Source organism: Contarinia nasturtii, unplaced genomic scaffold (assembly GCF_009176525.2).
Source record: "Contarinia nasturtii isolate CC-2019 unplaced genomic scaffold, AAFC_CNas_1.1 Cnas_scaffold_414, whole genome shotgun sequence".
NCBI lineage: Eukaryota > Metazoa > Arthropoda > Insecta > Diptera > Cecidomyiidae > Contarinia > Contarinia nasturtii.
In genome coordinates, this window is record NW_022197768.1 from 6,086,933 (window position 1) to 6,114,637 (window position 27,705).

At 35.4% G+C, this 27,705-nt stretch overlaps 1 protein-coding gene across 7 annotated transcripts; it reads right to left on the reverse strand.

Annotated features, from left to right (window-relative positions):
- Nucleotides 1-785: 785 nt before the first annotated feature.
- LOC116338429 (serine/threonine-protein kinase SIK3 homolog) lies at nucleotides 786-27,121 on the reverse strand. Of its 7 annotated transcripts, none has more exons than XM_031763667.1 (13): nucleotides 26,808-27,121; nucleotides 19,382-19,884; nucleotides 8,363-8,698; nucleotides 7,966-8,052; nucleotides 7,683-7,851; nucleotides 7,249-7,597; nucleotides 6,721-7,181; nucleotides 6,427-6,640; nucleotides 6,162-6,295; nucleotides 5,347-5,562; nucleotides 3,169-3,339; nucleotides 2,488-3,082; nucleotides 786-2,416 (listed from the first exon to the last, which is right to left on the reverse strand). In XM_031763667.1, the coding sequence occupies exons 2-13, from the start codon at nucleotides 19,484-19,486 to the stop codon at nucleotides 1,282-1,284; spliced, it is 3,972 nt and encodes a 1,323-aa protein (XP_031619527.1). In that variant the 5' UTR covers nucleotides 19,487-19,884; nucleotides 26,808-27,121; the 3' UTR covers nucleotides 786-1,281. The 7 variants fall into 7 exon arrangements, with proteins under 7 accessions (XP_031619527.1, XP_031619528.1, XP_031619525.1 ...); XM_031763668.1 differs by lacking the exon at nucleotides 26,808-27,121 and adding an exon at nucleotides 24,704-25,052; XM_031763665.1 differs by lacking the exon at nucleotides 26,808-27,121 and adding an exon at nucleotides 24,697-25,052.
- Nucleotides 27,122-27,705: the final 584 nt, after the last annotated feature.

Genomic DNA, 27,705 nt, shown 5'->3' on the forward strand with positions numbered 1-27,705 from the left:
GCCGTAAAAAAGATTTGCTCTCGTTGGATCCCACATAAATTGACCGATGAACAAAAAATGGCTCGTGTGAGTTGGTGTAAAGAAATGCTCAAGAAATTCAATCGTGGTGCTTCAAAAGACGTTAATAAAATCGTCACTGGTGGCGAATCATGGATCTACGCGTATGAGCCCGAAACTAAACAGCAGTCGACTGTATGGGTCTTTCAAAGTGAAGATAACCCAACAAAAGTTGTTCGAGCTCGAAGTGTTGCGAAGCAAATGGTCGCCTGTTTTTTCGCGATAAGTGGTCATGTGGCAACCGTTCCACTAGAGGATCGTAAGACCGTCAATTCTGATTGGTATACCACCATTTGTTTGCCCGAAGTGTTTGGTGAAATAAGAAAAAACAACCACCGTCGCAAAATAATTCTTCATCACGATAATGCGAGCTCTCACACATCTTTTCAAACTACTCGATTTTTGACCGGTCAAAACATCGAACTGATGGGTCATCCACCGTACAGTCCTGACCTGGCACCCAATGACTTTTTTTTGTTCCCAAGCGTGAAGAAAAAACTACGTGGTCAACGATTTTCGACACCAGAAGAAGCAGTTGAAGCGTTCAAAACACACGTTTTGGAGATATCACTTTCGGAGTGGCACGAATGCTATGACAAATGGTTTCATCGAATGCAAAAGTGTATCGATCATCTCGGGGAATATTTTGAAAAACAATAAAACCATTTTCGACAAAAAACAACTGTGTTATATATGTTTTTAAAAAAAATTATGGAGCAACCCTCGTATCTAAATGAAAATGTGCTCATAGTTTATAGTCTAGTTTTTATATCTACTATGTATATATCTCTTCAATAATAATTTTTTTTTTTATTGAATTCGTTTTTTTGTCTATCTTATCTTAGCTCTTCTTTTATCTTTTGATGTACGAATTTGTATCAAACAATGTTCGATTAAAAATTAAAAAAAAAAAATTAAAAAGAAAATCGAACTGAAAATTACGTCGTTTTTTTCTCTTCTCTCTCATTTTTTTTTTTAAATAATTGTATAAATTTATCAAACTATTTGTCGATATCGTCATACTTAGAAAGAAAATATCGCACAATTAGAAAAATGAAGATCAATCAACTGTCGAAATACAATTGAAAATCAACTTAATATGCAACGAAAAAAAAAGAACCAATGATTTTAAACGCGCGAGAGAGAAAGAGAGAAAAACACGTGCACTAAACACAATCCCATGTCTTCATTTCGAAGACAATGTTCTCAGCGGTTTTGTTCGAGTCATACAGTCAATGAGCTAATTAATTGCTGACATAATTTACCATATTCAAATTGATCGCCCGATATTCGGCGCAATTTGATGCCTTTATTACAATTATCTTTGCTTTTTCCGCCATAAACTTGTAATTCGATTTGTAAACCGCCCGAGTATTCAAGGCTCAAATTTGAAATGTCCAATGAAAATGGCATGTCTGAGCAGTCGTCACTATTTGCGGATGCAACGCCGGCACTCATTGTGGTGCTATTGCTACTGCTTGATGCACCATAATTGTTCGTTTCTTGAATGGTATTATGTACGATGAAGCACTTTGGTGGCAATTTCAAGTCGATTGTTTGCTTAACAATCTCGATAATACGCGATGAATCGAGGTCAGAACATTCATGCGGCAATGGTAGTTCATAGCATTCTTCGGACATTCGTCGGCTATCGGATAGTGAATCGGGCGATAAACGTGATTCGGTTATTTCCGAATCGCCACTTTTAAAACCTGAACTAGCGACCGATTGTTCGTGTCCCGGTGACACAATATTCGAATCATTGCTCAGCGAATCGTCGCTAAACCCCAACGATTTATCACTACCGCGTCGTTCATACGTCTCTTGGCGATGCTCAATTTCCAAACTTGATTTTCGTCCAACGCCACGCGATATCGATGGCATATCATTTGACGGTTCGCTTATAATTAAACCTTGCATTGTCATCGAACTTTGAGCATCTAACGAGTCCTCGCTGTCGTGACTTTGATCGGAATGTGCAACCAACGTTACTTCTGAACCCTGAACATCAGTCACCGAAATTTGTGGATGCGAATGTGGCATCATACTTGAATCGTCTGCATTTAGTATTGGCGATGTTTGTAAATAATTAGCATCGGTCGTTTGTGTCTGGCAAGACATGTTTGGATTTTCCTCTTGAATAATGGTGAGGCACAGATTTGGCGACGCCGGCGGTGTTGGTACAATGCGTAATGGTTGAGCCGGCGATAAATTTAACGGTTTTAAATCGTAAAATTGTGCTGGCACATACCATCCGGACGTTCCGACTGGTGCATTCATGGCAGATGCGGCTGCTGCTGCTGCTGCAGCCGCAGACGCTGCCACCGATGCTGATGGTTGTGCGGCATTCAATGAACTACTACAAAAAGAAATCGAGACTCAATGTTAGAATTTTTCACTTTGAAAGATGTTAATTATTTTTCAATTTACTTATTTTCGGTTGTTAAATCCAACGGTTGATTTGATGCTGTTTCTGATGCAAGCGATGTGCCACGCGTTATTGAACCACCACCCGTTGTTAAACCGCTTATTCCTTTGGTAATTTGATGCATTGGTGATACATTCGCTACATTCAAATATGGATTTGGTGACGATGTACCGCTTAAATTGTAATGAATTGGCGACTGACTAGCACTGTTAGTTTCAAATGTCGTTGAGAAATTCTGTGATGTTGATAAATTGCCGCTATGATTTGGCGATGCAGCACCATAGTTTGGTGAACTTAGGCCACTACTACTGCAACCAGTGAAAAAACCACGATTAAAGCTAACTGGTATGGTTGATGGCGTTGTTGGCATTTGTTGTTGTTGTTGCTGTTGCTGCTGCTGTTGATGACTTTGAACATCAACACCCAAATATTGGGCCAATTCAATAGGCATTTTACGTGTGAGCACAATACGTTGGCATAAATCCACTGTAATTTGACTTTCGGCCACCAATTTCTCCAGCGTCGTATAAACGGTTGTCATTGCTTCCGTTGGTATATCGATTTCGTCCGTTTTTCGACACACATGAACTGGCGATGCTAAAAACAGATAATCATCAATAAAATTAATTCATTGAAATGCATCGCACACAAACACACAAATTAGAGAGCATTCGATATGATACCTGGTAAACTGGAAGAATTATCCAATAACGGTGGACTTTGTGTTGATGACAAATTTCGATGTGCCAAACTTTTTTGCTGTTGAATTAGCTGCTGACATTCTTGCAATGGACCATGGATTAACGGTTGATACTTTGAACCTTCCGATGCTCGTCGAACCGGACTATAGCGACCTATTTATCGATAGAAACAAAAAATGAAAGAAATCAATAAGCTGCGACTAAACTGAAATGAAATCAAGAAAAATTTTCTGTGTTTTGGGGAGGAATTAAAGGAACTTCTATCCATTAGTTCATGTCATCATACGACATGTAACAAATTAAACAGCATCTCAAAAAAACCTTTAAAACTCCATAGGTTTTGACCCAGTTTCCAAAGGTCCCGATTACCTCTTTCTAAAAAAATCTGAGAGCCTGACTCCGTAGCCCTAACATATGATTCCAAAGTTTTTAGACAAATTCAAACGAATGCCATTTAAACACCAAAAAAGCAATTTGAAAATTTTTCTCAGTGGTAGCTAGCTTTATTCATAGGCAATCCAAAAACACATTAACAGTACACTTAACGGGCCATTGTCTTCGATTTTTCGCAGTATGCGTCGAACCTTCAAAATCATGCTTTGACAGACCGATTTGTCGATTTCATTCAACTTTTGCTTAATCCTTCCAACTAATTGTTGCTAGTCTTTGGCTTCCCAGCCCTTCTCGTACACCTTACGTTTGAGAGTTTTAAGAGAAATCTTCGATTGGACGTGCCTGTGGAATGTTTGGTGGGTTGTCTTTTTTCGGTACAAATGGTATATTTTGCTCAGTGAGCCAATCCAATGTTTTTTTCGCATAATGACTGCTTGCAAGATCAGACCAAAACATTATTTCGTCTCGGGCGTGATGGTTTTCAATGAATCGCTTCAGTTTCGGCAAGCATTGATCAATATAAATGTCAGCATTGATTGCTTTGGCTCCTTGTGGTCGAATAACTGGGGTTGAAGCACCTTTCGATGAGATGGCCAACCATACCAACACCTTCGGCTCAAATTTTGACTTACCGGCAAATTTAACATTGTCTGGTGTTGCTTCAATGTTTTCAGTGTAAAAGCCATCATTTCCACTCAATTTATGGTGCGAAAATGTGAAGTAAGATTCATCATCCAAAATGATGAATTTTCCATTTGAAAAATGTTTGTCACGAAGTGCACGGCAATATTTTGGTATTTTTTCGAGTTGTCTCGGTGTGTATTTTGGTGCTCGCTTACGTTTTCGATGAAAAACGTTGTTTTTCTTCAAAATGCGATGGACAGCTGATTGTGAAATACCAAATTTCCGCGATTATCGCCGTGTTGATTGACCAACCTTGTTTTTGGAACTTGACAGCAAACTTTTCGTTGTCCGAACACTTAGTTTTGGTGGGCGACCTGATTTCTTTTTGTTTTCTGGTTCCTTACCTTCCCGGCAATCGCTTAAAACACTAAATATAGTTGCACGCGAGATTGGCTTGTCTTTGAACACTCGAAGAATTTCGTTTGTACTTAGTCTGCCAAAACAGTTTGAGACAGACTTGCGCAAATCCAATTCGTACGCCATCGCGAATGGAAATTTTTGTGCAAATTGTGTTTGACAGTAGAGTAGAAGTCCCGTTAAGTCTCCTATGTGCATTGGATGACATTTTTATTTTTGTTTATTTAGCGCAATAAACGCCTGAATTTAGTCTAAAAACTTTTGAATCATATGTTGCCCCGTATTAATTTTGATCAAAAACCTCTTTTTAATTTCGTAACTACACTAGATAGACTTTTACCGTTTCGGACCATTTCTCATTCCTCCTCTAAATTATTTGGAATCATCACCTTTGTCCTTGTGACTTTCACAGAATATTAATCTTAATGATCGCGATGTACAATTCTGTTTTATTCTTTTTGTTGCATTTCAACAAGCAATGCATCGCTCTTTGTTTAATTCCAACAACTATGCGTGAAATAAAGCAAATTTCTACGAAAAGCTACTTCAAGATCTACGTGTTTCATCTAATTTTTCAGTCTAATCAATGTTTTAACACATAAAATCAACTTCAAGCACCGCAATATAAAAAATAAAAGAATGGATGGTTCAAACTTAATTCACGAAAAAATCATGATTATGCTGGGTAAATATCGAAAAAAATAATAATGTGGAACAAAAACTTACCAACTTCTTGAACGGTCGGCAAGTGTGGTTTGCATGCGCGTGAATTATATGGTCTTCGGGTTGTTAGGATAGCCGAAGAGTTTGTTGCGGGACATGAAGCAACAGTGGGCGGACTGTGTACGCCAGCATTATTGGAATTAGGCAATTTTAGTGCAGGTGGCAAATAATTACGATTCATACGAGTTTCAACTTCACGAATGAGCTCATCACTTATGACTGTTTTAAGTTTTTTTTGCAAAATTGTATTTTGCGCGTGTCATAATTTTGTTGTTGTTCGAGTGTTAGTGAGTGTTTGAAGCGATTGTGATTTGTCACATTCGTTGAATTTATTTCATTTTTTTTTGTTCATTCAAATTCAAACGTATGAACAATGTAATTATTTGCGTGTTTTTGGTGGTGGTGCACATTTTTTGCATTTCCGGTATTGTTTTTTCGATTATACAACGCCAATTGTTAAATGATAATATGTTTAAATATTCCAACCAAAGCACACAAATGGAGAAAAAAAAAGAAAAAAAAAATCAAAAGAAAAACAGAATATCAATAACAAAATCTTTGGTAAAATAAAAAGAGATAAGAAAAAAAATATAATCAATAAAATAAGAAGAAAAGAAATCGAGGACTGGGGTGGTGTGGTAGGAGTGAATATTAGTGGCGTTAATAGCTTATGTAATGTGAGTTGAATATGTGTGTGAAGTACATAATATACATGAAAATGGGAAATGGTGTAATAGTAATATATTCAGTGTATTTTATCGCATGCAATGTGTCTAGCAATGAGAAAGCGATGAAATAAAACTTTTTTTTGCTCAAACCTGGTGGGTTTCGCTCCATAACAGTCAGCAGACCCGTTCGTCTTGTTCGTCCTCCAGATGTTGTTGGCGCTGGCATTTCGAGCGAATCTACTGCACCATTCTCCTCGGTTTTTGCGCACATACGACCGATATACCTGCATATGTTTTATGAAAAGCAACAACAACAAAAAAATGAACAATGGATTTTATGGAATCCTTGAAAAATGTACATTTCCGGTGCAACACCGAAAAAAAAACACACTCACTAATGAATCATGATAATTACCTTTGAATTTCATCATTTGGTTCGTCGTTTCCACCTTCAACGGTGACGGCCATATTGTCATTGTGTTGTTGCAATGGATCGACACCGATTCGAAGATCCTTCGCATTGGCCGAATTTGCATAAATTGGTTCCACTGATTGTCCGCTACTTGCCGATGTTGTATAATAAATTTGCAAATTTGCACCACCATCCGATGCACGACGACCAAACGAACCTATTTTAAATGAAAATGTTTGCCAAATGAATCTCACCCATCGAAAACGAATAAAATTTTTTAAAAAGAAAACCACTTACTCGCTTCCATAACTGTGGGCAATTTGAGAAGGTGTTGATTTTTGATCGTAAAATTGTGTAACGGTTGATTTTGCATCATTGGCAAATTGACGGGCAATCGTGGTGCATTATCATTGCCAAATCTGAAATTGATTGGTACGGTGGATGGATTGGCCAATGCTTGTTCATGTTCAACATCGCCCGGTCCGACGGTATGCCGTCGTGTACTACCGCTCGACATATTTGTTCCTAAATGTGAATATGTTATGTTCGTCGAATTGAATTCCGGCGATATCACTTGATGCTGTGTATCAATGTCCATGTCAACGAATTTCTCAAATTCATTTGTTGGATCACTAATTTCTGGGAATGATGTAAACGTATTAACCGAACTGCTCAATGGGCTCAGTCGATCGAGCGCCTCATTTTTCAATGCCTCCGTACGCTCAACAACACCCGTTGTAATACTTGCTTTTCGCGATCTGTCAACCAAAATAGAATCCGGTATAAATTAATTCGATTAAATCCGAAATGAAAAAAGATACTCACTTTGTATAACCTATACTGGCATGATGTTGCAAACGTTGCTGTTCATTTCGTTTCGCTTGCAATTTATCCACTAGCAAATTATAAATAGCGTAAATATGATTGAATGTATTTTGATGTACCGATTCGGCAATTTCGTCAAATGTTAAATTTGGCAATTGTAACATATGATTTATAACAATTGAGTCTAAAGTTCCAGTCGTTTCAATCGAATCAGTTTGTATCGTCGTACTACAGTCATCATTTATCGATGGTAATTTACATTGCATCCAACGATGCTGTGATATTTGCTTTAATGTGTATCGCTTTTCCGGCTCCACCACCAGCATGTGCCGAATTAAGTGCTCACAATCTGTCGTGATTCAAATGCAAACAAAATAGAATCGAAAATGAACACACACATTTTCAATTGGCAAAACAAAAGTAATTATAATTACCCTGTGACATAAAAAATGGAATGCGAAATTTCCCTGACACAACCATACTTCGTAGGTCATGCAATGTTGCACCATCAAATGGCAAAGCACCACAAACTAATACATATAAAACTACACCTAAGCTCCAAATATCGGCTCGCGGACCATCATATTCAAGGCCCAAGAAAACCTGAAAGAAAATAAATTAGCGCACACAACATCAGGTGCGAAAATTAAAACGTGATTCAAATGGTATAGAAATGAAGTGGAATCGAATTGGTTTTTATTGTGTGAAAAGCTTTACCTCTGGCGCAGCATACGGCGGTGAACCGCACCACGTTTTGAGATATGTATTTTGTACAAATGTATTGCTAAAGCCGAAGTCAGCTAACTGCAAATGAACAACGCACAAAGAAACGAAAAATAGATGTGAAAAAAGGAATAAAAATGTTTCGAAAACGATTATACACTTAGTAAGAGATTTGATAAGAACAATGCGAAAATTTCAAATTTAGAAATGCTCTGTACTTGAGAAACGAGAGAAAGAGTGCGAGTCATTGAACTCGATTTCACATATTGCTTTTCATCTCTCTCTCTCTCTCTCTCTCTCTCTCTCTCTCTCTCTCTCTCTCTCTCTCTTTCACGAGCATTGTAATGAAAATTAAACATAATACAAATTGAACGAACTACATAATACAAACCTTAATATTCATATCGTTATCTAATAACACGTTTTCTGCCTTTAAATCACGGTGTACAACACCCTTATTATGACAATATTCCACAGCCGATACGGTTTGAGCAAAAACTCGTGCCGCTTCTTCTTCTTTCATCCGACCATTAGCAACTAAATGATCAAAAATTTCACCGCGCGGCGCATATTCGGTTACCAAATAAATCATATTCTTTGATTCCATCACTTCATACAGTCGCGTTATGTGCGGATGTCGTAATAATTTTAGTATCGAAATTTCTCGATATGTTTTCGCTAAATTGTCATCGTCTAAGCATGTTTTGTCGATAATTTTTATCGCAACCTGTTGGAAATGAGAGGAAGAGAAAACTAATATTAAGTAATTTGGTCTAATTGCGATCATCAAACATATCTTATGCTAATATTTTTGTTTTAACTCAATGGCAATTGAATGAAATGTGCATAGCATAACAACATGTCAAATTGATTGTGAACAAAGGTATTTCCATGTGAAGAAAAAAGGTATGCATATCGTTGACCAAGAAATGGGCCAGCATATCAAGGGCAAAATCGATAATACGATATGGTTCCACATGCAATGTGAAGTGTGGATACTTCGCGGTCGACATCAATTTATTCACATCCACATTGGATTTATTGTATCGACCGACTGACCCAATGACTCGATATGCCTCGTATCAATGAACTTTTTTTCAATCGAAACATAACACAACACATTCCCTTGTACGCGCTCTTTTTACACAGTTTACATTATTTCCTTTAAAACAACCGTTCCTGCCACCCCCAACCCTCCATCGTCTGTTTCTGTTTTCGTCTTCTCTTTCTAACACTGGCTGTGCAGCAAATTCGATTGCGTTTCTGTTTTCTGTTTCTATTTTACTTTTTAAACAAAAGCCATGCTCACACAATTGCTTTCCAAACCATACGGAAATATATTAAATACGTTTTATCCGTGACCCAATTACACAATATTTGAACGATATAGAAAATTGTTTCCTTCTCTCAAATGTTCTGTTTATGAAACGATACAATTTCTAATGCCGCTGTTGCTCATGTTCTTCTGGTTTTGTTATTGGTCTGTGTTACAACTCCAATTTTATACGATATCTTCGTAGCTTTTCATAAACCGTCTCTGTCTCGCTACTTTGTATTTCTTTTTTATCTATGTTATGCATTATTGGTTCTTATGGCCTATGCGATTGTATGTTGATCCTTATGTAAAAATCTATGTCAATCATAGTGGCACATAGAATGCTGGATGCGAAGAAGACGAAACAAAAAAAAAAAATGATAGTGGATTGGCCGTAAAATGTGACATTTTTGCCCAGGTATTGTGTGTGAAAGGCGACTGACGTGATTCAATATTCATAAGCATATTTACTACAGGCATAGTTGGAAACCTAATCAAAGCTTTGATGGAACTTTTCAATGCACGCCGATTCAAGCAATTATTCCCTTCGGGCAGACACACAGACACACGCACCAACAATGCAGAGACGAAATGACTAATATTGATATTGGTGTGTCATGTTCTCGTATTCTAATTAGGTTATGAGACACTTTTTGGCCGCAATAAAATTTGTATAAATACAAGTGCTTCAGTTAATTAATAGCTTTCAATGTGATAATTTTCGATTTTTTTTTTCGTTTCCCTTTTTCATTAAATTCAATGATAGTTTCGGTAAATGTACCTTATAAATGGTCTCAATAAAAACCAACGCCACGAAAAGAAGTAATGACTTTCCATTTATATAACGAAAGAAACCAATTTAAACTATTGGATTTCTATGTGGATTGAAAGGAACAAAAAAAGCTCTCGTAAAAAACAAATAAAATATCAATAGTGAACTTTCGAAATGAAATGATAGAAATTGATGAAAAAAGCGCATGCAAATAAAATAATTTCAAAAACGTCAAGCTCTCAACCGTTTTGAATGTTCTTTTTACAATTTCCAACGACGCCAACTGTAATGATGTTGTTTAATTTTTTTATTCATTCTCTAATAGCGATATATTCCATAATCAGTTCGTTTGAAAGCCATTAAAAGTATCATTTTGATGAGATATGAAAAAAAGTGATTTCTTCGTATTGGATGTGTGCGCGTGTGTGCTTGTGTCAGCCGGTACTTGCCAATGTGATCAAATTTAACGAGCTGTACACTAGCTCCATAATTTCGTCTCATTGAATTCTTGATGCAATTCGTATGCATCGTATGGCATCGACACGAACGAAAATCATCGTGTAATCGATCGCACAGCAAACATGCAATGATGTAAATCAACAAAATGACAAATCAACACGAGCCGTACACATAAATTTTCAACGACATAACGTACGATTTTTGTTAAATTCATTTTAATTCATTTGCGGCACGTGTACACGGATCACAAAAGACTTGAATTCCTGTCTTCTCTATTCTCTATGTAATTTACTGCGCCACTGTTTCTCTCTATCCACTCGTTCTTTCATTTACTTACTCGTTCATTCCCATACAATATCACGTACATACATTTCGTTCAGGTATTATTATTAATCATCATTATATTTTGCGCCATTTTATAAATTATGGTGAAAAAAAGGCGATGTGTGAATATTCGTCGCACAAATAAAAAAAAAAAAAACAACAACAAACGGAATCGCATGAGTACAAACTGCCGACAACTTGAGAAAAAAAAGACACACGAGACAAAAACCTATTCAAAACAATAAAAGATTCAATTGCAAATACGAGCAAGAACGAGCATTAAAGCAAGAAAATAAGATAAATAGAGTGAGATACTGACTAAGGTAGATTAGCAATTTTCCGTTTTTATGTAACGATTTGCGGCGTTGATAGATTACCAGATTGCAATCGGTTTGTATTGCAAGTGGATCAGTGCGCGATTCAGTTTGCTTTTGTTCAACGCTACTGTCGCAGTCATCGTCATCATAATTTTTTTTGTTGTTGTATGTGTGCAAGTGGTTGTGTGCGTCTGTGTGTTCCATTGACTTCATTGTTTTGTCTAGTTCATAAAGCGAAAAAGCGTGCGCGCAGTCGTCATTTAGTCACTTTTATAGCTGATTGTTCTAGCCACAACGTTAGAGTGCGCGCGCATACATACTCTCTGTCTTTCATATTCGTTTCTATTTGCTAATAAGTAAAACGCAGATAAGGCCATATAATGGAAAAATTTCAAGCAAAAAGAGAAAAAATAATAATAATAAAATAAAGCGAAACAAAATGAAGCCGTCATTTTAATTATGTGCCGATGTCAAGCGAGAACCGAAAAGAGACAGAGAAGCAGGCAATGAAGCGCTTACATTATACATTATTGTTATGTTTTCATTCTTTTCTGCGGTTTGTTGTTTTGTTTTGCTTAGTTGTGCATTTTATGGTTGCAAACAGTAATCATCCAAGATGTTTGCGCATTATACGACGATGATGAAAAGCGGAAATTTAAATGTCCGGGAATTGATCGATGACGATCTTCTTTTTTTTTCGTTCGTTTAAATCAAATGACATTGCCAATTGGTAATTGACAAATATGAAGGAATTATTGTATGCGCGTGTTTATGCTTTCGTAATTCAAGAGGCATATTTTGCATATATATTTTGTTTTCATCGCTTTGTGCGTTGAGTAGAGTAGCGATAAAAAAGCAACACGATTATTAACTCTCGGTTTGGAATCTTGCACAGTCACTCACGCATTATCAGATGTTGGTGACAATACACCATCTGGTTTGTATTTGCATATACAAAAATCGTGTTTTTTGTTTTAAATTTTGTTGATTTTTAAGTGAAAATTATGAACACAACAATTGGCGCGCACATTTTTTTCCCTTCTAGAATCATGCAAAAATGACTGAAGCAAGAACTGTTTATCATTATAAATTTCCATTTCCGAACCATTCATTTGGTTCTGGTGGGATTTTTTTCTCTCTGGCGAATGTGTTTTCCTACCTCATTGTTCTGCGATGCGTTTTCTATAAAAAAAATTCACGTTTCAATACCGAAAAAGGAAAAACATATGATTTTCAGGCACCCTTAATTGATTATGAACAGCCGTTTGGTATTTTTGTGTAATTTTCTACTTTCAAGAACTGGGCCCCGAATAGCTCTCCCAATAGAATTCGGAGATTCGATTTATGCCTTTTAAAATCATTGGCGTCAATACACATGGACCAGAATCACTCAATGATAAAAAAAAGTGGTGTTCAAAACTTTTAATTGATTTTCTCTGTTCGAATTCTGAGTTGCGTTCAATTTACAAGAGTTATTGGCGATATTGAGCACACGGCATGCACACATGATTGCATTCGACAATCAAAGGAAATTTCAAATATATTTTATATAATGCTTTGTTGTATGCACCCACATCTCTCTAGACTGTCCACTCCAGATGTATGCATCAATTGCACGTGTTCGGGAGTTTGACCAGATCCAACTGACTTGAAAATAGCAACGTATGATTTGAATTTGTGCTTCGCGTGACGAAATAATCATTGTTCTTATTTAATGCAGTAGAATGAATTCGATGGAAATAGTGAGAGTTTCTTGAATGTACACGTGATATTTTCGCAGTTTATTTTTTTTCCTACTTTCAACTCGTTCACATGGAGATTGCAGTTGTAATGCGAACGAAAAACAGATGAAACTAACAAGGATACATCACTATGGGTTGCAGGAGTTGAGCCAAACGACATATGCCACGGTGTAGGCCTAGGCCAGACTAACTACGCCACATATCCCGTTCGGGCCCATGGGAGTAATTTTTTTTCGCTATAGCCTTTGGTAGTTTTCATACTAGAAGGCATTTGGATGAATTTTAAAAACAACTTGCCGATTATTTCTTTCAACTGAAAACTCGTATTGGAGGGTTTGCTCGTTGGATCAAAATGAATCGAATTGAGTAGTTGCACTAGTTGAAAAGCTAATTTTCCTTTGAATGTAAATCGTTCTGGGAACACTTTTTGATCATTCGTTCATTTACTCATGATTTCAATGAAGTTTTTGATATTCAAACTATACGGAACGATCAAATGACTAAAAATACAAGATGTAATTGCATTATTATTACTCTAAAAATGTTTCTAGCCACAAAAAACCTATAAACTTTGAATAGATGTGGCATTATTAGTACACAATGATGGGTTTTTGTCAAAAAAAGGAAATTTTTATAGGGAAAGTGTATTTTAACGTGATTGTATCGCAAAACAAAGGCCAGATTCGGCTTTCTCGTTCAAAAAAACCCTCAAATACGAGTTTTCAGTTGAAAGAAATAATCACCAATGAAAACTACCAAAGGCTATAGCGAAAAAAAATTACTCCCAGGGGCCCGAACGGGATATGTGGCGTAGGTAGTCTGGCCTAGGCCTACACCGTGGCATATGTCGTTTGGCTCAACTCCTGCAACCCATAGCGATGTATCCTTGTAAATTTCAAAAAAAGCGATAAACAACGATAAGTTTGGGGTTAAAAACTGTCTCTAGCATGAATATTGGTCTAGTTATCATTTGAATGAGATGCTTCGCCCCCGTTGTGTTTTTACATAGATCGAATCAAATTGACCTACGCAATTAGTGAACATGATCGCATTCCAACGCCTCGTTCGAATGTGTTGCGATAAACAATGGGGAACCAATGATTAAGTCTCAATGACCAATGTCAATATTTGGTTATTATTATTAGTCAATTGTTATAATGATAATATAAATAAGTAAAACTTCTTAATTTTGAAAATGAACAAAATAAAAAACACATATACACAACCATTTTGATTAATTATTTTGTTACGCATCGCATACGCAATTCGATTTTATGGTCTGGTTTTAGTTGACGCGCAACGACGCGAAACACCAACATATATTATCCATTTATATAGAGTCCGTCGCACTTCGCATCTTTGCTTTGATAAAATATTCCCTGCTGACTGAATTTAAATGAACAGACAATCTAGAAATGTCTATATATATGTGTACGAGAGATTGAAAGAGAGAAAGAGAGAGAGAGAGAGAGAGAGAAATGAATAGAGTGAGAGACAAACTGTCAACGGAAAAACACCGATTTAAAATGAGGTTAATCAATACTTTTTTTTTTCTTGGCTACTTAATTACATCTCGCATCTCCGTATCGATTTTATGTATACTGTACTCGTGCACACACTCCAATCCGATCTCGATTTCTATCCATTCTGTAATTATCATTTCATTTGAGATCCATGTGTTTCTCTCCATTATCATCAGTGATTGTGATGTAAAAAAAATGTAAAACAGCTAACGAAACGATAAAACTATTTCAAAATGATAAGAATGTATCGCGAGAACAAATGGAATTTTCATCCGGAGAAAGAAAGAAAGAACAAATGAAAGAAAGAAGCGATCTCGACAGAGAGGGAAAGAGAGATCAAGTGAGAAAGGCAGTGAGCTTTTGAAGCAAAACAATGTACATACATGAAACTCAAATTTGTGTGTGTTTTCGTCTGTGATTTTGTTTTGCATAGATCACGGGCCAATAACATGCATCTATCTTGATCGTTACCATTTCGTTTCACCAGTGCTTTCACCTCATTGTGTTAATTCGTCATAGTTCACTTTAAAGTATGCCAGAAAAAGTCGTGCGAATGTAATATTTGGTTATTTGCTATTTCTTTTTTTTTTGTATATCCATACGTTTCGATTTTATATTTTAGAAGGGAAAAAACCCACTCACATACACTCACACATAATACTCACAAAAATTAAGCTAAATATGCTAACACCGGTGTCGATCATGTCGTTTGCGCATTTTGCTCTATTGTCATCATGTCATTTACAATATGCTAATAACTTGAAGATGATGTTGTTGTCTTGTTTTGATTCGAATCTTTTTCAACGATTAAACATCGATCTCGAAATGTGTGCAATCGCCAACAGAGATTTTTTTGTGCTACAATGCTTAAAATGATTCACGAAATGTTGAACGTATTTTCTTTATATTCGACTACGTCGAATGTAGAATAATACAAAGAAACCGTTGTATATGTACGCAAATAAACAGTAAGAACATTAAAAAAAGGAATTTAAACGACGTGCCGTATCTCATGTTCAGCACTCAACAAATTGAATTTGAACTTGAAATTTGAATGACGCGAATGAAAAAGAGAAGAAAAACAACAACAACAAAAAAGTGAATTAAAACACTGTCGCAAGAAAATGAACTAGATAACATCGAATCACCACTATCAGTATTGTATCTTTACGAACGCAGCGGTACGACATATGCCATGGCTATGCCAAACACCGTGTACACATTTTTTTATTTTCGTGTATTCCTAATCTATTGCGAATGTACTCAATGAATGAATGAGATTATGGTCGGGGACCATGAAAAAAAACACACTCACACACAAATCGATGCATTGTTGGTAATCACAATCATTTTATCAATTATTAATTTGTCGGATGGTGGTGTTCTACGTACCGTGTCAATCGCGACAATTTTCATTTATTATGCATTTTATTTGGGCGGTTAAGCTCTTCTTAGTGGCCGCCATTTACACGTGGCCACAAACACGTACACTAAGAGTGTCTAAACCATTTGATAATGCTAGTTGAGCAAAGTGCAAACAGGACCATTGACATTTTGCACATGAACGCCATAAACAACGGTTTTCAAAGTTCAACACGAATAATTATATTAATAGTATTATATATATTATACAGTAATATGCGCTCAATATTTATCTCTGATTATACACGACATGCTCAGTATTTTTCTAATTGATTTATGTTCTTCTTCTTATTCTGCTTCTTCTTCGTTATTTAAAAAAAAAGGAAAAGTGAAAAATCAATGCAAATTAAACCCCAATTTGAATTTTAAAAACCCGTTTTTGTTCAGACATAAATTACAGAAACGTGCTTGTTTTTAATTAATATTCAACTCATTTGATCCATTATTCAAACTAATAACAAAAAAGTCGTGTGCTTACATATAATAATTGACTATATTGCGTTCCACTGAGAATCGATAAGGCGCGATCGGTTAAGGTAATTTGCAAACCAATCTAGTTAGGTTTGATATACACCTGCAATTTTTTTTTGCATTTTTGTAAATAGTATAGGTGAGCCTTTTCCATTCATTTGTCTTTGTTGTTGTGTTGATGTTTCTTCTTCCTCATTTTTACCATTTCCGATCGATTCTTCTTTCTTTTAATGATTCTCTTATAAAAAATCTTGTATATTTTGGTGAAACTACCACTGACACAAACGAAGGACACTAACTCTTTTGACTAGGAGCACAATGTGGTTCAAATCCCCCTTTTAAAAACGGATTTGAAATTATGCTCTTGAAAGGAATTGCAATTTTGACGTATTAAGACCTTATTTGCATTCCATTTTGAGGAAAGTACCCACTCTACCCATGGCCCAAATAATTAATGGCAAGGTTATAATCGATTCAAAAAAATTCAAAAAAAAAAAAATTGAAATTCTCAACATTCTTCAACTACGATCACCCATGCGAGATAAGTGAATGAAATTGAAACAAAATTGTAACGAAACCAAGAGTGAAATTGTGCTGTTATTGGAACAAACAATTCAATCTAATTGATCGATATTGTATTTGTCATTCGTTTTTAATGTGTGCGAATGTCGTTGAATCCAATATGATTTGTGTTGTGTATCATTTCCATTCAATGGACTTTGAAATGTGCCAAAATAGCATTTGCATCACAATGGTGTGTCGGTGATTTTGCATCAAAATCTCGTGCGCACACTCGGTTCGGTGTTATTCAAATGATCATGAATAATGTATGTACTAAGTGATTGGCGCGCGAATGAATACGACGAATTTCATTATACACATATTTACATAGATTGCATTGTAAATTTTCAGTGATCGAAGATATTCCGCTTAATTTCATATTAAAATTTATTCATTGATCTTAATGAACTCGAAGCAAAAATGATTTTCGTTACTTGTATGTGTTTGTGTACATCTCTTTCATCTAGATCTGATTTTTCTTTTTACAAATTCCTTAGTTTGATTTAAGTTCACATGGAAACATCACAAATAATGTGCCAGGAATTGCAAATCACACTCGCAAAATTACAGTCCAAAGGTTCAAATGCATTGGCTTTATATTCCATTCATTGATCACAATTGCCTGCATGTTTATTTTTTTATTAATTTCATTCACCGTTCATTACGTAGTAGAAAACGGTCAATATGAAATATTATGAAGTGGATTCGATTGAAATGATATGGGATCCTGTGCACAATATGACGTCAAATACAATTAAAACAACAATATATTTATGATGTCAGAGTATTATCAAAAAATGTGAAGAAAAGGTACTCTGAACACCAACTGTGTGATTTTGAGAAAAGAAATGCATTTCATTTTCTTTGTAACAAAAATGAATCTCTTTTGCATTCGATTTAATCATTTTGCTCCAATTGAACAGATTAAAAATGATTAGCATGCAAAACCGTTGCTCATTTTGTTATTGAATTTTGTTGTCGCTTCTGCTATTGCTGTCCCGATTTGTGTTCGACCGATACAAAATAGACCGCACACGATCATATGAAGGCCGTTAAACATTGCATGACAATTACACATTTTTAGTTGAGAATTGTCATGATGTCGGCCATTAAAATCTGTTTATTTGTTTGGCAAGATGAAAAAGAACGAAAAAGAATAATAAGAAGAGGTTGAACGAATGAAATGAAAGCGACCGCATTCAATTTATGAAAACCGACGGTTTCGGGGATCTTGTTGGAAAAGAATGCAAAAAAAAATATTGCTTTACACGGTAGCAACTGTTTATACGCCTGGTTTATAGCTTGAGACTAGTTGTAGAATGAGCGCTGTTTTTTTGCTGTTCTTCTCGTTTTCTTTTTTTGATTAAGCAACACTCTCTGAGTATTCAACGCGTATATAGAATAAAAAAATTGTCGACACCGCCGTGAACAAGAAGCCAGAGAAAGAGAGAGATAGAAATAAATAAATAAGAAAAGAAAAACACTGACATCCTGCAATATTTGCTCGTACAATCAATGAACGGCAACAAGCATTAATCACAATACATCAGATGATATTATTGACCAATTTTCATTTTGTCACACGACCGCACAGCACAACATAAGCTTGGTTATATAGCTTACGTTTGTTATAATGCTATTAGTTTTTGGCTGAGACTGACTGACTTGCTAGATCGTTTATTTGCTTGCCTACACTCTGAGACACACTCTCATGCCTTATTGTCATTTAATTCGATTTATAAAACTCAAGTGATTTTTGTTAAACAAAAACATTCGTCGTACGACATCGTTGACAATTTCAAATGGTGTGCGTTGCATTGCAAAGATGCGCAAAAATATACTCGATTCTTTTTTCGTTTCAAACAATCAAAACCATTTCTATCACTGTTGCGTTCGTTTTTTCATTCTCATTCAATCAATGTATGAATTTGGGCTTGATTCAAACGGCCTATGACACCCCGACAATGAAGTTTCTGTATTGAAAAACAAACACCATGAGAAATATGTACTTTGCGCACATGTAAATTTTGAAAATGTGTACTTGGAAATTTTTCGATAAAATTGTGTACTATAAAAAAACAAGAAGAATTTTTCGATTTAAAAATAAATGGATTTGCAATTTAAAAGTGCCATATTTTGACAAAAAACGAATTGGCTAAATAAACAAAATTCGTTTTTTTTTTTGTTCTGTGTTACGTGCTTTGAACTGTCATTAATTTGAATTGATCAAATCCGAAGAGCATTTTGATTAAGAATGATTTCTTTCATTTAAACAATATGCGCATAAGTTTTTTTTGCGCTAGATTATTGCTGGAAGCAATCACAGTTCTCTTTTCGTTCAATAAAGGTCAGTTCTCTTGAGAGAAGTGACAGCGATTACGGATACCAGTTTAGAATATTCATCTAAAAGGTCCGTAATTCAGTTGAACAAAATACCTTTTTGAGCAATATATTTCCTTTTTGATGCGAATCTAAGATATATAGATTTTAATTGGAGCACTTACCTTTGATTTGGTGACTATATTGGAGGCCAGCTTAACAACAGCAAAATTTCCTTTGCCTATTGTCTTTTCCAATTCATAATAACCGACACGTACGAGCTTATCCATGTTGAATTAGAGTGTTGTCGATGTTCTTGAACACTTTTCAAATCGATACACTCGACCGATCGATTCGAATAATCGTTTTAGATTCGATTTCTTCTTTTCTTTTTGTATTTTCAATCAAATTTCTAATATATATAGATATTTTTTTTTTTGTGTCGATTGGTTTGCGGAATCAATTCAATTTATTTTCGTCTTTATATATATCAAATGTTATTATCATCACTAATTCGTTTGTAACATCGAAAATGCACCTCCGAACAACGGGCAATCGATCGATTTCGATGCATAGTATTGGCGTTTATGTTTGCGCATAAAATCGAAACACAAAAGAAAGTCCGTTTCTTTATATCGCTATAATTTTTTCATGGTTATCCAAAAAAAATGTCACTATAAATTTTGCACTACAAAACAAAGAAAGGATCAAAATAGATTCGTTGTTAGTTGATTTCGATTTGGAGAAGGCAAAATGTTGCTGAAAAAAAAAATTGACGGTAAAACATACGACACAGTCAAAAATTCCGACCAAAAAAGAGAAACATCTGTGCGTGTGTCTGTGTGTGTGTGTGAGAGAGAGAGAGAGAGTAGAAAAAATCCAGATACTAGTAAGTAATATTGTCAATGAGTTAATGAAACGTTCAATGAGTTTGGAGAGTGAGTACGCACAGATCCATATCTATATCTCATTCGGACAAGTCATCAAAATGAATGAATGCTACGCTCTGTGTTTTTCGAATTCATCAATTCAATCTCCCGTGACTCTGTTTGTATTTTGCTAGTATTCGATCTTTCTAATGATAAAAAGCAGCATCAATAACCACCGAATTACAGTAACAACCATGTGCCGTCATAACTCAATACCACCAATCAATTTGTTTTCTTCATTATTTTCTCCGTGTAATGACTCTTTGTTTTCCATTGTATATTTGATTCTTTGCGCGCGACATGTATTCAATACACTTCCATTGAAAATGAAAAAAAAAAAAATCGCAAGCGACAATAAATACACACGTGAGTGACGATTAATTGCACAAATTTCATGTGTTTGACGGTGGCGGTTGTTTTCATTTTTCATTTATTGTTTTATTTTTTTGTTCGTTGTTGTTCATTTTTTGGTTGCTTTTTTCTTCAAATTTTTTTCCTCTTCTTTTGAACAATGAACGCACTTAACGCTGCACTTCATTTGTGTTTTATTATTGGTTTCGATTAAAACTCGTTCGCTACTGAATATTATTTCTCTCATTTATTCATCAAATAAAATGAAATGAAGCGAATAAAACAGAAAAAAATATATATAACAACAACCAACTTAATAATTTCTCAATTTGAGATTCATTGAATCATCGTTTCGTATCACTCTTGAATATGTGATCAACAACTTGTTCGCACCACAATTCGATACATAATCGTGTTTTTGCTGTTAGCATTTATTTAGTAAGTCTCATCAAACAAACAAAAGCTGTGTGTTTCGTCTCTCTCTCTCTCTGTGCTTTTTTGTGTGTCGGCCAATTCTGATCGGCTGATATTTTCACTTTAATGCCTTACACCGTTCGCATAAGCAACTTGTGATCGTATAGGAGTGTGTGAGAAAATGTTTCATTTTTATTGTTTTGTAATTTGTTTCTAGTGGCAAAACATATTGTATTTTAACACTATTACTATTATTTTCTATCCCTCGCTCTCTCTCTCTCTCTCTCTCTCTCTCTGGCACTCTGTCGCTCCTTGTCGTCGATTGTTTTTGTTTTTGACTGGGTATTTTGCCCCGTTGCAATCTTATCGCAAGCAATAATCAAAAAAGGCAAAATGCCTACTAGCTACTACACAAAATAATAAAGACTGACACTGTCAACGAACGGGGTTTGGGTTCACGTGTATACAATCATCGTTATATCACTATCACAAAAATTGTTGTTGTTCGATCGTTGTCGTCGTAGTCTTTGGTCGGCATGTCATGTTTTTAATTGTTATTGCGATTTGGGCATCAATAAACCAAAATGGTCAGTTGATTGAGCTTTTATCACAATCATGCCATTTGATGTGTGTTATTTACAAAAGAGAAAAAAAAAACCGCAAACAATTTATGTCACATGCCCAAGATGATTCACGGCGCATCGATGCTTAATTTGGGGGAAAATTTCGGTGTCGTTGTTGTCGCTAACAATAGCACCAACAATCAAATGAAAAAGCAACAGACACAAACACATACACAACGACCTGTTTGATGCGACAAAGACTGAAATGACGAGAAACGATAAAATAATAATACCATACACACGGTCGACCAGCCGCGAAAAACCAACTGTTCGACCATAAAATGCTGAATTCGCAATTCAACTTGTGAAATTGAAACAAAATGAGAGCGAGAAATAGAGAGAGTGAGTGAGAAAGGAGAATAAAAATTGACCGCGCAATACAAACAAGCAACGTGTGATCGCGGAAATAATGATTCTGCCGTTTTTACTTTCTGTATGGTAAAAACGCACGTATTGAACAAATTTCTTCTTCTTTTTCTTTTTCATTTTGTATCGTGTCAGTTAGTGTAAACATTACGGCGCACATGAAATAGCAAAAGTGGCGAAATCTATAGTGAAGACAGAGACAGAGCGAGAGAGAGAGAGAGAATTGAACGGACCGGATCAATCGTAAAACATGGTGGTGTGCGTTTTAGTGTGCGTGACTCTCATCGTCAGAAAAGAAAAGCAAGAAGAGAAAAAAAGCAGCAACAACAAAATAAACTTGTTGTGTGTACTATACAATTTCAATCTAGAGCCAAACCACCGATACCATACGTAAATGCTTTCAATTACTAGGAGACCGACTGGTAGCAGCCGAGTGCGATACATAAGCTCGAAGGCTGGTTTGACGCACGCGAGACAGAGATAGATTTGTTTTCATTATATATTTTTTTTCTTTTTGCTTGTTTGCTTCTTTCGACATGGAAATTCAAAATATACGATATGAATATATCTTCTTTTGCTATGACATCGGCTATAAATCGGTGTTTAATTTAAGAGAAATAATACAGAGCTAATGTACAATGTAAACTAAACACACAAAGATGCACTCATACACACCACCAAATAAATAGTTAAAGTATTATTTAATCCTTGATTTTTTTTTTCTCCATCGAAACTCGAGTTAATGACATCAAGAAGAAATTTTTGTGAAGCGGGCGATTCATTATGTGATTTTATTCGTTCACTCTCCAAAATAATGTTCACCGTTCCTAATCGTATCATACGAATCACAATCAATTTTTTTTTATTATTAAGTGGTATATTTCTGTATCGCTTCTTCGTTTTTCGTCATACAACATTTCGTCAATAAAAACAAATTTCGTTTATCGCCAAAAACTGTAATCAATACGGCTTTTACATGTCTGTCAAATAAAAATCATTGTGCATTCTTTGGGGATGGAGAGGGGGCATTAAAACATTTCGATAATATATTGCACAGTTTGTAGATAAATCAAAGAAGAAGAAGAAGAAAAAACAATAATATTTGGAATTGAGCTTTTGTTACACTTTGGCGGTGACAATCAAAGTTCTTGATCTTAACCATTATTTGAAATTTCAACTGACAGTGAAGATCACCAAAGATAGAATCAGTGTATGTGCATATCTGCATAAGCATTGAACTTCGAGTGTTTGGGGATTATGCGGACAAATGTTATCGGTTATAATGGTAGAATATTTAGTACACACACACAGAGCAATTCACATTACGGTGTTCAAATTAGAAAGTCAAAATGAATGTGAATTTGAATTTTCGACACATACTGTGAGATATGCATTCATATCGATTCATTTCACTACTTTTTTGTGTACGGTTGACAGCAATTTTTTTGTTGTTGCTATTTTCGTCATGTGAACGAAGAAGAAATGCAGAAATTATGAGCAGCGTCTTAAAGACAGACCAACATAAAATAACAACGATAAAGGAAAGAAGAAATAATAGCACAAAAAAAAACATATGTATTGGCATTCGAAGTTAAACATAGGCAATGGCAAAAATGTACAAAATAGCAACGTAGAAGATGACAACGATGAAGATGATGATTGCTAATTGTGTGCACGTTTTTTTTAAATAAATATTTTTCCGTACTTGTCCTTTATGTTCTTTTCCCCTATCTTTTCTTACCACTCTCAGTTCACTAAGAGTTCGTCCCTTTTCTTATGTTGTTTCATGTGGTGTGTTTTTTTGTGTGTTAATATATGCGATGACCGTGCTGTGTTATTTCATGTCAGTGTGCATAATAATTTATTCATAATACGAATTCGATTCTGATAAACTTCTTCATTTCATTTTTCACATATTCTTCGACAACTCTTCGACTTTTTTTCTTTTCATCGTTTCACCTTAAAAAAAATGAGTCTCTAGTCGACTTGATTCTTCAAGCCACTCTCTGCTTGCTTCTTTTCTCTTCACCCGTAAAATGAACTGTATTTTTTTGTTGTTGTTACTATTGTTGTGGTTTAACATGCCTAAAAAATCGCATTTTGTTTGTTGATTTTATTCGCTCTCTATCTCTCTCCCACTCCCGCTCCCTCTTTCTCTTACACTTTGTGTGCGTGTGTGCGTTTTGTGTTTATTCGATCAGAAAATGTACTCAACACAATTGCCGTGTCTATAATATATCATTTCAATTTTTTATTCTTCATTCTTAATAACGGGGATATAACACCGATGATTATTTTGCTCTGCCTTCAACTCAACACTATACACGACAAAACAACACACGACACAAAATAGCAGCAGAATACAACGAGAGAAAAAAACTGAATAAGTAAAAAAAGTTTCCGTCAATGAACAGTACTTTGTATTTTATTTTTCTTCTTCTTCTTTTTAATTTCGGTGTGTGTGTTTTCTTCGTTTTTTGCACTCTGGTTTACAATGAATTTTGTTGCACAGTGCATGGCCTTTTGTGTTCACTTTATCAACATTTCGCCTTCTCGTTTTCGAAAATTATCGAAAAAGGTGCACAACAGCAACAATTAATAATATTATTAAGAAAAGATCTTTCGTTTTCACAATTACATTGCGCGTTCAACAGAATGACTTCTCTTAAAAAAAAAAAGAGAAGTATGTTTCTTCGTTTCGTGAACGTTGAGTTCGGTTTCAGTGTTGTTTTTTTGTAACGAAAAAAAAAACAAATGTTTTGTTTCTGTGTTGTATGTTTTACATGTCAATTCACGTCATTTCACTTGATTATTTACACGAAACTGATTTGTCTATGTTTCCATGTTTTTTCGCAGCGAATTTCTTTCCTGCGATGAGATGATCACACAAACGGAATTTACATGGTGCCTTTTTATCACATTTTATCAAAACTAATCGCATTTTCACATTCAACCAAAAACGGGAAAAACAGAGGAACGAGTAAAAGAAAAATCGTTGCGATTTTTTTTGCGACTTCGTTTTTTTTCTCTTTTGCTTCTTTCACTCTGCTGCTCTGTTGTTCGTTTCGTTTCTTCTATTTCTTTTTTGTATGTCAGTCGCTACAGTAATTATTATTTCTAATAAGACTTGCGCGAGTATAAATGCAGATGGCGGTGAAACGACGACTACATACTCTATAATAACGCACACATCATGAATCCCGAATATGAATTTCAGAACGAACCACTAAGTGCTGAACGAATAATAAAAAAAAGAAAGAAACGAGACGAAATAACAAAATCCACACAACACATACACAAAGACGCGTGCGACAGAGAAGCAACCAGAGTGATGACAACGATGGAAAATCGCAGTGGGTGAAGATTGTTTGTGAGACAGAGAGAGAAAGAGAGAGAGCGCGCAGTAACACACATCAAAATCGAATCAACAAAAGTCTCGCCTCTCGCTCACACACACCAGCGATGACATGACGATGATGAAACAACCGACCCGTATGTATAGACGTTTTTCTATACAAAACCGATAGCATTACAACAACAACAATAAAAAATGATTATGAGTGTAGCACACATAGATACCGTAGGTAAGCAAAAATCGGCTGTAAATGCTTACACATAGTGTATGAGTCTCTGTTGCTACTGCTACTGTTGCTGTGTATGTGTGTTTGTTTCTCTTCCATCCAGTGGAGCAACAGACTAAACTAAATGATTATGTGGTATTGGTATTCACATGCATGTATTTTTATCATGAGATTAATAGAATAATATCGGTGGTAAAGCTCTTTAGTTTGGATAATATAATATGCTCGAACATGTCTCGATCTCGAAAATTATCTTTTATTGCTCATCTGAGCGACCATTCCGGAATTGTGAATACGAAACACGATTTGACAAAGGCAAAGATAGATGAAGAAGAGAGACAGAGAGTGAGAGAAGAATGTTTGAACAAATAATCGAATCGATAGCAAGGGACTGTCGCTGTGCCGGATTTTAGACAAATTGAGAATTCAATCAAACAACACGAGACGACAACGTCAGTGGACTTTCATCGGCGATAGCACACTTACATCTATGTCCAGTGAATATTTCGTTTCATATTCGTTGTTATTGTCAATTGATTGTGGCCGAGCATCGGAAAAAGCTGTAATGTTGTTTGTTGTCATCAAGAATTTCCAATTGATTTCGATCTTATTGTGGTTTCTTATTATTTTGTTGTTGTTGTTGTTTTTTCAATGCCGTCTCTTTTTCTCGTCGTCATGCTTTACATTCACTGTCTCTGCTTTCATTTAGTTTACAGTTCGACTCATTGACGCCAATTGAATGTGATGTGTGCATGTTGGTCGATGATACGAAATCATTATTCTAATTGAATTCAATTGAAAACGATTTTCCATGATATTTGGTAATCGTTGTCATTGTTGATTGTTCAACAAATTTATATTATCGTACGACGTTCAATTGTATCAAATAGCGTCAAATCTCCTTGTAAATGCACATGACGAACGACTGTGTGTTCGCGTGACGTGTTTTTTTTTTATTTTACATTTGGTGGTCATTAAAAATTATTTGAAATAAATCTATCGGAATGCATGAAATTATTCGGTAAAACAAGACCACAATATCAAAATACGAAAATTAGTGCATGTTTTGACACAACAACGACCGCTGTCAAAATACACACCAACACAATGAATTCGCGCCAGTACATTTTCATCGATATGTGTATACGTTCAACGTCTGTATCTCTCGCGTAAAACTGGTTTAACCGATGGTCGATATATGTGTATGTGTGTGACACTGTGTGTACGTGCTGGTGTCAAATATGATACGAGTATATTCTCCGTGCGTATTACAATTTCATTGACGTCATTCCAATTTGGACGGCAATTCATTTCATTGGTATTAAAAACAAAAACCTGCACACTTACGTTCTTGTGTGTCATGTTATTTCATCTCTATTTTTCTACTCCCTTTCTGTTATACTGTCTTGTTTTGGTAAACTGGAAAATAATTCAAGACACACATAGAGAGAGGGAGATAGAAAACAACAAAAAGGATCACTTTTTACACTGTGTTTGTTTTTATTGAAACGAAGAACTTGAATTTCATTTACTAACTCGACATTTTTGTTTCGATAGTTTTAAAGAGTCTTTATAAACACCAGATCAATAAAACAATGATGCACCCGAATCGAATAACCGACCGACCGAACGCAGTTACATCGAAAGTGAACTTGCTAAAGAATAATCGAAAAGAAATGTGACTGCACGTTTATTTACATTGTCGCCAATCAGGCAATCAACACACAGCACCGAACAGCGTAACAATAACATTTCACGCGACATTGTCATCATCGTCATCATCATCATCATTGTCGTTAAATTCTTTTTTGCTCCCTTTATTTATGCCTCTCGGTCTTTTTCATACATACTTTACATCGTCATTCGCTTAAAATTGATTTTGCATGGTATGTGCATTACAATATTTCGTAATCTTTTCGATTATCGCTCGCTCTTTCTCTGTCTTTTTCTTTCTTGATTGTATGCATGAAAACACATTAAAATCAAATGTGTGTACAATTCTTTTTTAAAGAAAAAGAGTGTCCAAGTTTTATTTTGGCAACAAAATAATGAGACACACAAGCATACAAAATAATGAATAAATTACTTGAATTATGAAATATTACACAGATCCACCCACTGATGATCACACAAAAAAAAAAACCCAAAATCAAAACTGTTGAATATATTTGAATGAATTTTGGTATGAGATTCAAATAAGAGCGCTGCTAATTCTGTTAATAGGGTCATCAAATGGATGGATCAC

Coding starts and splice junctions, on each gene's coding strand:
- LOC116338429 (XM_031763667.1), bottom strand. CDS start 19,486: ATGGATAAGCTCGTACGTGTCGGTTATTATGAATTGGAAAAGACAATA. Junction 7,182..7,248: donor GCCAGTATAGGTTATACAAA/GTGAGTATCTTT, acceptor TTTGGTTGACAG/ATCGCGAAAAGCAAGTATTA. Junction 6,641..6,720: donor GCCCACAGTTATGGAAGCGA/GTAAGTGGTTTT, acceptor CATTTAAAATAG/GTTCGTTTGGTCGTCGTGCA.